This window comes from Myotis brandtii, unplaced genomic scaffold (genome assembly GCF_000412655.1).
Source record: "Myotis brandtii unplaced genomic scaffold, ASM41265v1 scaffold1080, whole genome shotgun sequence".
Classification (NCBI taxonomy): Eukaryota; Metazoa; Chordata; class Mammalia; order Chiroptera; family Vespertilionidae; genus Myotis; species Myotis brandtii.
In genome coordinates this window covers 538,664-550,107 of record NW_005353677.1, presented here as the reverse complement: position 1 = coordinate 550,107, position 11,444 = coordinate 538,664, and the positions used below count along the sequence as shown (strand labels likewise).

Sequence of the window (11,444 nt, the reverse complement as noted above, 5' to 3'; positions counted from 1 at the left end):
CTCTCGGTGCGGCGTGGATGGGCGCCCCCGCGCTCCGCCCCCGCTGGGCTGAGTGGGATGACAGCTCGTTCCCTCCTCCCCCCCTCCCTTTGTCCCGGGCCGGGGACCCTGTAACAGGCACTGGTCCGGTTGGGAGCTTACTGTGGATTTTTTTGTCAGTATACAAAGTTGGGCATCAGGAACCCCTAGGAATGAGTAGAGAGACATTGACTGTTAGAACTCCATAGCTGTTAGGTCAAGGAGGTAATAAACGAAGGCCACATTCCCAGACAACTGAGAGAAATGGGTTTTTTAAAAATACGTTTTTATTGATTTCAGAGAGGAAGGGAGAGGGAGAGAGAGAAACATCAATGATGAGAGAGAATCATTGATCGGCTGCCTCCTGCACACCCAAATAGCCACAAACAGGTGCACGCATTTGCTGGGAGTGGCTGTCTCCTTCCAAGGGTTCCAACACACACAGGGGTGGCCTCGGCTTTGCCAACCATGTGGCTTTCTCAACAATGAGTGAGGTTGGCACATGCCTCCAGGGCTTTTGAGGTCAGTAAAGAAAAACAGCCGGCCATGCGAGGGGGCTTGAGAACACCGAAAGGAATCACGGCCCGAAACGTGGGTGCAGCGGCTGGATGTGGGTCCTGGGCCGTTGCCGCCAGAAAGCTGTCAGAACCTGAGCGGGGAGAGGGTGGGTCTAATCAGATAAAATGCAACCAGATAAAAGCACGTTCTTCGTGTGACAGCTGAATTCCTGCTGAAATGATGAAGAACAGCAGTTTCTGGTCTGGTTACTGAGCAGGAGCAAGTGTTTAATTCTCTCTGGTGAGGACCTGGAGCAATCAGACCCTCTTGGCAATTCTGGTCAAGTGCATCTTTAAAATAGCACTTCCACTGCCATTAGAGTCAAGAATGTTCAGACAGGGCGAGTGCATTTACTGCTGGGGAAAGGCGGAGACATCCCCACCAGGGCCTGCTCACCTCCCAGCCACTGTCAGGCCCTCCCTCTGGGTTCCTGATGGATCTGAGTCATGGAAGCCCAGCCCCCTTTCTGCCCCTGGGGGCTCAGTGGATCCACGTGGCCTCAGGCTCCAGGCAAATTCCCCAGCCAGGTTCTTCCAAGGGCGAACAAATGAACACTCAGCTACTGTCTGTCACTCAAATGTGGAATCCTGCTTGGTCCTAAACAGTGCAAATGCCGGGATTAACTTTAGAATAATGTGCAGTGTTTCCAGCACCTCACTGCACCCACAGCCAGATGCGATCGGGGTTTCTGTGTGACTTATGTATGTCACACAGAAGAATGCATAAAACTTGTATGTAGAGTGTAAGGGACAAATTGGGTAATGCACGGGCACATAAGTACACCCAGTGAGGAACGTTGCTGTCAACGTAAGAAACGTTCAGACCTATAAAGCATTTTTATGAGTTTATTTGAGCCAAACCGTTGACAGTTGCCAGGAAGCAAAATCTCCACAGATTGAGATAATGCTCTGGAGAATGGCAATTTTGCACCTTATTTTATACATTAAAATCAAAATAGGAGAGATAGCCCTAGCCAGTTTAGCTCAGTGGTTAGTGTGGGACTGAGGGTCCCAGGTTCGATTCTGGTCAAGGGCACATACCTCAGTTGCAGGCTCAGTCCCTAGCCCCAGTCTGGGGCACGTGCTGGAGGCAACTAATTGATGTGTCTCTCTCACATCGGTGTTTCTCTCTCTCTGTCTCTCCTCCTCCCTTCCACTCTCTGAAAATCTATGGAAAAATATCCTTGGGTGAGGATTAAAAAAAAAAAAGGAGGCGTAGGTGGGTTCCATGAAATCCACTGGTGATAGATTAGTGAGGTGGGAGAAAGCAAAGTGGGGTAACCTCTGGGAATTGGATAAAAAGTAAAATGATAGACACATGCTTCTTTTACACAGGTGGGTACAGGATAGTTCACAGTCAACAATTAACTCAATAGCAAGGAGGGGATTTGTGGTCTCCACAGGGGTGCCTGTGCTTTGAGGGTCGGGGGGAAAAAGGAAAATTACTTTGACATTTCAGACATGTTATCGTAGATTCAAAAAGACAATGGACAGGCTCAGTTAAGCTAAAGATTGACCTTTGTCAGGGAAGATGCCTGCCTAGGACATGACTACCTACCATAAACTGCTTTTAGTTGAAAAGTTTTCATTTCCGACCATCCTTTGAGGTTACTGTAGGTCTCTGGGTTTGTGCGGCCACTACACAGGCCTCCCCTGAGCCTGTCAGGGAGCACGTGGCCCCGTTTCGTCCACGTTGCCAAGACCCCATTCACTTCATTGTGTACTGCGCCCTCCCCTCCACCCCCCACAATAAAACCCTCCTTCCCCAGAGGTGCTGACTCTATGGCACATATTTCCGGTTTTGCTTCCTACGTGTATCACCTATGCCTCCTCTGCAGGTTCGTTCTGCTTGTTTCGGAACGTTGTGTGCATGGCATTGTGATGTGTGTGGTATTTTGGCTCTTGCGTCTTTGCTGTGTGAAGCTCCTCCGTGATGTGGTCACACTGCAATGTTTCCACTGTTAGGGGATATTTGGGTTGTTTCTTGGATTTGTCTCATGGTGGACAATGCTGCTATAAACCTCGCTCTTTTGTGTAAATTTCTCAGAGGAGTATCCATAGGGAAGGATCCCTGGTCCCAGGGAATGCAGGTTTCCACAATGACCACACCCGTTGCCCTACCCACTAGCAATGGGTGCGAGTTCCTCTTGCCCATCTTCATGTGAACTAGGTATCGGCAGAGCTTTGCACGTTTGATGGTCGGGTGTGTAATGGTGATCACGGAGGGTTTGTGTGCGTTTTCCTGTGTTCTTAGGAGGCGGAAGACTGGCTTCTGCCTGTCGGCCATTTGGCTTTTCCTTCTGTACACTGCTTGTTGGGAGGGTTAACCGGTTTTCCTGGCAGGCTGCTCATTACACCCGTCTTTGGATTCTGTTGGAGCTCTCCCTTTTAGGATTGTATCTGTGTCCACAGCTCAGTTCTTCAATATCCATGGTGGCTTGTTTGAAATGGGTTACTGAATGGGTTCTTATAGGAAAGTAATGTTTTATATTCATAGGGAAAGTCTGTCTTGTAATAGCACAAATAGCCAGGTTCGGAGGAATAATAGGAACCTTTTTCTGATACAAAGAAATAAAGTTGTGTTATTTGCTGAGAATGAAATAATTTGGGATGGTCTTGATTTCACATTTGTCAAAATTATTTGTGTCTCTTTTATTCATGTACTGCTGACAATTTGAGACTGTTAGTAAATTTTCTAAAACTAGAAACCAAGTAGATAAGCCAAGAAGGCCTCTCTCCATCCCTTCTTTACTAAGAGTTTATGTCAGAAATTGCAAAGTGATAGTGGTGGTCTGCTGGTGTTTTTCATATGGTCTGAGCAATGTTTTAGGTTTGGGTTTTTTTGTGGGGTTTCTTTTGGATGGGGAGAGGTTTGGTTTGTTTTTTAGTTGAGACAATATTTTATAATTCAGATAGCCTATATAATAAAAGCCTAATATGTAAATTGTCCCGGTGGACATGAGCTGACCACCAGGGGGCGGCACGGAACATGGCAGGTGTTGGTGATGAGGTCTGGCAGCAGGGCAGCAGATGAGGTGCTGCCGGCCCCAATGGGCTTTTGGATGAGCCAGGCTGCAGCTGCTGGGACCACAGGGGTCAGTCGGGCTCCCGTGGGTTTGTGCAGGAGCTGGTCTGTGAGGCCAGCCAGGAGAGACCGCCCTGTCCTCCCAGCTTCCATGCGGTGCCACTGTGCGTCCCAGAGGCCCAAACTGTGCCCCGGCCCACGGCGTCCAGCCACGCTCACCACATCTCCATGTGGGGACTCGGGCGCCGTGACTCAGGCGGAGGGGGGTGCACAGGGGCCCAGAGGCCCAGGTGCTGCCCAGGGCCCAGAGGTCAGCTAGGACCTGCCCTTCTACACCAGATTCTTGTGCTTTGATTGCTGGCCAGGCCTAGGGACCCCACCTGTGCACGAATTCGTGCACCGGGCCTCTAGTCTTACATAAAGCTCTGGGTTTTTGCCTTATTTTTTTTTTAAATATGCAGTCAGCAGTGGATCCACATTCGCACACAGCAACGATTTCCTGGATCTGAGTGGTGGCTCCTTGCCAGCTATGGAGTCTGGTTGTTGTTCCCCAGTATCTAAAATCCCTTTCTCCCATATTAGTAGAATTTTCAGTTAGCCCTGTGGTGCCTCAAATAAAGACTACATATCCTGTGTCCCTTGCAATCAGGGATAGCCGTGTCCTTCTGGCCAGTGAGGTTAGAGAAAGTGGTGACTTCATCACATGACACTGGCTTCCACATGCTAGATAGGCGTGCATACACTTACTACATACTTGCTAAGTGAATAAGTGAACTTATGGTAAAAAGCAGCTCCTCCTATAGTGAGGTCTTGATTGCTACAAAAGTAACTAAATACAAAGAATGAGTGAGTGCTGGGCTGATAAAGTTCCCGCGGACCCAGACGAAAACACACATGTGACTTGTGGTGATGATTAACAGAAAAGAGTTGTCCTTCTGCTACCATTTTAGAACATATTCAGGTATTTACCCCCCATAAAAAACTGACAAGGCAACTTCTTTGAAGTACAGAGCATAAAAGAAATGATTGAGAAAAATAAATACCATTACTGGGAGTTGACAGGTGACCTTTAATAGGAATACATTGGATTGTGATATATTTTGGTTTTCAGGAAGCCCAAACCAGTTTCCCAAGATTGTCATTGTGGGTCGGCCATACTGCTCAGATTTCAGTGAATGGAGAGATTGATCTTCTGTAAAAACAGGAGCCAAGGGACTTTATTTCCTGCAGCAATTTGTGAAGCCGGATCTCTCACCTGTAGGAAGGGCCACGAACCTGGTTTTGAAAGGAAATGTTGGCAGGTGCAGAGCATGGTGTCTCCCAGCCAGGTGACACTCGACTGTGTTCCCACTGAAAGACGGGAAGTCTAGGGACAGTTTGCTCAGTGGGTTCCTTGGTTGCCCTGGGCATGGTCAAGAAGCTTGGAAACCAGAATCAGAAAACTAGCTTCTGTAGACAGAGGAGAATCACTTACCCCAAACCTGACCACGTGACAAGAGTGACCACGTGACTTCCTAATTCAGCTCAGCACAGTGTGGGCCAGGCAGACCTGTCCGCAGGCCGTGCTTGGTTCCGTCCCCTGTCCCCTGTACCAGTGGGTGTATGAGTGTTGAATGAGTGCTTCCGGGGCAGGGAGTGCTTGGGGGCGGGGTGAGGGGTTCAGTGTGTGCTCCTCCAGTTGGGGGTTCATCGCTTTCACTATCATGATTCACGTTGGGGCAAACCCCAGGGGAGCTAATGTAAATGCCTCAGTGATGGAATGTAAAGCTAATGGGTTCTGCATTTTCATTTGTAATTAGGAGTGAGGGTGACTATGCCTTGCAGGAGAGGAGGATGTTTATGGCGGCCGGCGCTCTAGGACCCGCTTTGGGGTCTGTCAGGGAATCGGGGATTAGAATAGATTGGTTCTGGCCAAAACCGGTTTGGCTCAGTGGATAGAGCGTTGGCCTGCGGACTGAAGGGTCCCAGATTTGATTCCGGTCAAGGGCATGTACCTGGGTTGCGGGCACATCCCCAGTAGGGGGTGTGTGGGAGGCAGCTGATCGATGTTTCTCTCTCATCAATGTTTCTAACTCTCTATCTCTCTCCCTTCCTCTCTGTAAAAAATCAATAAAATATATTTAAAAAAAAAAAAGAAAAAAGAATAGATTGGTTCTGGTCTTGGCCTTCAGAGCCAAACAGACTGGCTTTGCCTTCTGGCCTCTTCATGCACATAGCCGCTGTGAGACACTGAGCAAGGGGCTTACCTCTCTGACCCTCACACTCGCACCTGCACAGCGAGGTAACAATAGTCCCTACTGCTTGGGAAGAGCTGTGATGAGACGCATGTGAGGTAGAAACCGCCCCCCCACCCCCCCCCGAGTGCATCGCATGGTGCCCGGCTCCGCAACTCTCCACAGAATACAAACGTACAACGCGGTGGGAAGGAGGGAGTTCCTCATCCTCAGCTGGGGAGCACTAGTTTGCTCAGGATTTTGAGTAGCTGCTTAGGGACTTGTCCTGGGCTCTGACAGGCCCTGGAGCGCAATGCTGCTCCTCCTAGACTACCTCCTTGAGTGGCTGGGGCAGTAGAGAGCATTTGCCCTCATACAGTGCAGGCCCAACCAGCTCTCCCTGCTCTCCCTTCGGTGAAATCCCATGGCACCACACCCTTCTCTCTGGATAAGCAGAATTTTGCCATTTTAAATCATTAGATAACAGCTGACCTTGCATGGGGTGCATTTCAGTTCACTTGGTGCAATCTCAGCGATGCCCTGGGTTTCCGTGGAAACACATTTTCAAGTCACCTATTCCAGTGATTTCTCCTCACAGCTCTTCCCTTGCAGTACGTACTATTATTACCCTCGTTGTACAGGTGCGGGTGTGAAGGTAAATTTTAGAGTTATGAGAAAATAACAGAAGGTCTACCTAAATCTTTTTATTGCAATGATATCTAATGTAAAGTCTACATAAACCTTTTTATTGCAATATCTACCGGTAACATGAAAAATGAGCGATACTATGTGAATGGTTTTATGATAACCAGTATTGCAACATGGTGAATATTATGTATCCACTAAAGATAATTATGAGGCTACTATAGAAAGGTGGAGAACGTATTTAACAAAACTGGAAAAATGCTTTATAAAAATAGAATATGAAATGTGCACAATCCTGTATAATAAAGAGCTAATATGCTAATTAGACCAAATGGCACACCGACCTTCTGGAACGACCTTCCAGAATGACCTTCCAGACGACCAGTGGGCAGGGGCGGGGCGCAGGGCCTCGGGGCAGGGCTGAGGCAGCCGGGGCTGCTAGGGCCAAGCCCCTTGCATGAATTTCGTGCATCAGACCTCTAGTATAATAATAATTATGTAATAATAGAGATGCATACAGGAAATATATAGTGAAAACAGCTACAAGTTTATGGGGAGAATAAGGAAGATGGGGTCAAGGTAACTTAATATGATTATTTAAATTTTTTCATCTTTTTAAACTTTATAATATCAAATGACGTGGGGGTTGTCAAGTTAAGGGCTAGCTCTGGTTAGAGACCAGCGTCTTGTGTGTGTGGACAACATTTTGATGGAGCCCAATGTGCTGTAGCTATTTTTCAGGTTTCATCTGGTTATTAGCTTGGATAATAGTGTCAGTAACCATGACTGACATTACTGTATTACTTTTCTTTTTAGTGATGAAAATGCCAGGAAAGATTTAAGGACACTCTCAGCCTTTCCAACCAGAACTCTTCAGGAGCACCCGTCCCTTGCTTACTGGTAAGGCAGAGCAAGGCAGCAGGTGACCCGCCTATCACAGCTCCACGAGTACAGCAGGCTTTTCAGGGGATTAAAAGAAATATAAGTGAAGACAATATCAAATTGCCCATCAATGTGTCAGAGTCACCATAAGTAGACGGTGATCCTTTCAGTGAAAGGATCTTCGCACAGTCCCTGGAAATCCTTGTACCAAGATGGGAGTCACTTGTCAAGAGCAGCCGGCTGCGTGCCATCTTGCTGAGTGAGGAAGGGCCTGCGAGGGAGCGTTGGTGAGCACAGTGCTGGTGGGTGGGTAACACGGCCTGGCCTGCGTCTGGCCAGGAGCCGGGGAAGTGCCATAAAATGCAGAGTGCCCTGAACAGAGGTTTTCTTAATAACCAGAAATAGTTTCCTCTGTGGCCAGAAACCAATGTATATTTTGAATTACTTTATTTGGTTGTATTTTAATGAATCCATAGTACCCATTTTTCACATAACATTTCTTCTATAAAAGTACCTTTTTTCCCCTTTGAATTACTTACATCCATTACCTGTAACTATATTTTTCTTGGTTGAAGGCTCCAAATCCTAAAGATGGTTTTCTTTTCCACTAAAAACTGATTACAAGTTAAATATTCAACATTAATAGCATTAGTAGGAAAGCTGCAACACAGTTTCCAAATAAGCAGTGAACGTGAGTACTGAGGCTGCATCGCATCCTCAGTCTGGAACCTTCTAAATGAATCGTCATTAAGTAATAGTTTTTTAGGAAAGAAATTAAAAAGACCAATGGCTATTGATTACCAGATGCAGAGAGATAAAAACATGTACTCTCCTAGCTTCCACTTGAAGTCTGGCTGAAAAGCTGCCTGCCTGAAAGTAGGACACAATAGCTGAATGATGTCCAAGGTTGCTGGGCTTCAGCCTGTTTCTCCCCAGTTAGGTCAACGTTTCATCCAAGACAATAATGAAGTATTTTCTCCCAAAACACTGTGTCCCAAGTAGTGACAATAGAGTATTTTAGATTGAACATGGACTCAGAAGCAGTTATAATTCTTTGTAAATCTCTCTGAATAATGTAAGGAAACTGTCTTGAATACCTAACACCCATTGAGCTCTCTTTACTAACACTATTTTGTATTTATTTTATTTCACTCAGGTATGACAACAGATACTAGTTTTTTCATTTTTGATAAATTGATATTATGTTTCTTTTTCTAATAAATTAAGTTTTAAAAACAATAAATTATATGAATATATTATATATTAATATTAATGTTAATAATATATTTTATTAAGTTATATGAATACATTGTATAAAATATAAGTTAAAAAATCATGACAAGGTAGTCAAATGCCTGAGGTTTGAATCCTCCAGGAACCTACGTCTACAGAAACGTCCCCAGCTTCTCTCCCAGCCAGTCGGGAAGGCCTTCCCTCTGGAGTTCCTCAAGCAGCCACCCGGAGGGCTTGTAAGGAGTCTGTGTCTCACATAGTCACGCGTCGCCGTCTCCTTGTTTTGCAGTGAGGACAGGGTCATTGAGCATTATTTGAAAACCAGAGGTCTGACCCGGGGTCAAGCTGTGGTTCAGTAAGTATCCATCTTTCCTCTGGCTGAGATATCAGTGAATGTCTTCCGTTTACAGAAGCCTCTGGCACGATTTCTGTTGTGTAGTTTGTGTGTATATTGTCCTCATCTGATTACAAATACCTTACCATGAATTATAAAATGTCTTGGCTCGTTCCACATTTGTGTCATCAGTTCAGATGCTATCAGTGTCAGGCAGGTAAAAAGCTGAGAAATATAGGCCAAGTGTGGGGCGATAAGGAACGGTGGGGACCTTGTGAACCGGGGAGCTTTTGCCCTGGGCAAAGCTACTCAGCTTCAGAACTCATGCATAGTGTTACCAGATCTGATATTTTCCAGAAAAGCTGGAGCTTCTGGTTGTTTTTTTTTTTTTAATATATTTTATTGATTTTTTACAGAGAGGAAGGGAGAGAGATAGAGAGCTAGAAACATCGATGGGAGAGAAACATCAATCAGCTGCCTCCTGCACATCTCCCACTGGGGATGTGCCCGCAACCCAGGCACATGCTCTTGACCGGAATCGAACCCGGGACCCTTCAGTCCGCAGGCCGACGCTCTATCCACTGAGCCAAACCGGTTTCGGCGGAGCTTCTGGTTTTTAAATCCCATTTTAAACATTGCAAAGTAATTTTAAGAAAATTTTAATGCAACGTGAGCCTAACAAACCCTGTCTGGAGGCCATGTTTGGTTGCCAGGTTTGTGACCCTACTTCCAGTGGAACACACAGTGCTGGTGTTAGATAATCTGTTTCTTCATGCTACTGAGAAAGGCCATATTGATATATTTCTGCACTTTCCACTCTTAGAGTTACCATCCATTTATTAAGACTAGTTCACAAGGGGCCCTGGCTGGGTAGCTCAGTTGGTAAGAGTGTCATCCTGATATGCCAAGGTTGCAAGGTTCAATCCCCAGTCAGGGCACATAGAAGAATCAACCAATGGCCCTGGCCAGCTGCTCAGTGATTAGAGCTTGTGGACCAAAGGCTCTCAGGTTTGATTCCCCATACCTGGGTTGTGGGTTCCATCCCTGGCCCCAGTCAGGGCTGAGGCAACCAATGGATGTGTCTCTTTCACATTGATGTTTCTCTCTCTCTCTCTCTCTCTCTCCCTCTCTCTCTCTCTCTCCCTCCCTCCCTCCCTCCCTCCTTCCCTTCCACTTTCTCTAAAAAAGGCAATAGAAAAAATATCCTCAGGTGAGGATTAATAAAAAAAAAAAAGAATCAACCAATGAATGTAAAGATAGATGGAACAACAAATCAACATTGTTTCTCTCTCTCAAAAAAAAAAAATCGTTCACAAGCTACATTAAAATTTTAGAATTATAAGAGCTAAATTTATAATTATAAAAACTAATGTTGCATTTTTGGTATAGTAATTGCAATAACTTTTATGGCCATAGAAGTTTAAAAAACAAAACACTACTGACTATAGGTCAGGGCATGTGAGAACTGAAATTTCCCCTGTATCCCTACATCTTACAGTAATCTCTGTTGTTGTTTTGTTTTGTTTTGTTTTAATTGATTTGAGAGTGAGAGAGAGAGAAACATTAATTTGTTGTTCCACGTTTTTATGCATTCATTGGTTCATTCTTGTATGTGCCCTGACTGGGTATTAAACTAGCAACCTTGGTGTATCAGGAAGACACTAACCAACTGAGCTCCCTGGCCAGGGCCATATTAATCTCCTTTTTATCATAACACACTTTCTGTGATCTTCAAGGTGAAAATCAGAAGTTAGTGGTTCTGAAGTTGAATCCTTGACATCTTAAGTCATTGTGCCAATTTTCTGAAATGAAATAAAGAAAGAAAGAAATACAGGAGCAACAGTGTCCCTGAGGGATTTTAGGTTAGAATATTATGAAGTCTCCTTGTTTAAATGCAGAGTCATTTTATTTCCCGTGGTCATTATCTCTGTGGCTCCAAATAAGAGACTGTCTAACTTGGTAGTTAAGGCTCTGGACCAGAGGTGGGGAACGTCCAGCCTGTGAGCCGTGTGAGGCCCGAAGAATCATTTGGTCTGGCCCCACCAAGGCCTTAGGGCTGAGTTAATTAAATGTTTGACCAGATTTAGCAGGCTAATTTTCTTTTTGTTGTTGTTGTTGTTAATCCTCACCCGGGGATATTATTCCATTGGTTTTTTAGAGCGAGTGGAAGGGAGAGGGAGAGACAGAGAGAGAAACATCAATGTGAGAGAGACACATTGATTGGTTGCCTCCCGCATGTCGGGGGTTGGGGATCGAGCCTGCAACCAAGGTATGTGCCCTTGACCGTAATTGAACCCGGGACCCCTCAGTCCCAGGGCTGACACTCTATCTACTGAGCCAAACTGGCTAGGGCTAGCAGGCGAATTTCTAAGTTGATAATTTTGTATGGCTGGTGAATGATGTTATAAATATCCACGTGGCCCTTGGCAGGAAAAAGGTTCCCCACCCCTGCTCTAGTCTATAAAATTGGGCTTGATTTGCTAGAATCCTGGCTGTGCAGTGTAATTGCTGCATGACCTTGGCACATTTACCTAACC

General features: G+C 45.7%; 1 protein-coding gene across 1 annotated transcript in view; it reads left to right on the top strand.

Annotated features, from left to right (window-relative positions):
• The window catches only part of FRMD4B (FERM domain containing 4B), a 122,097-nt gene that overhangs the window by 73,102 nt on the left and 37,551 nt on the right, over nt 1–11,444 (top strand). Inside the window, exons 7-8 of the mRNA XM_014542553.1 lie at nt 7,275–7,358; nt 8,863–8,928. Coding sequence (XP_014398039.1) covers nt 7,275–7,358; nt 8,863–8,928 — 150 coding nt within the window. The remainder of the gene's footprint in view (nt 1–7,274; nt 7,359–8,862; nt 8,929–11,444) is intronic.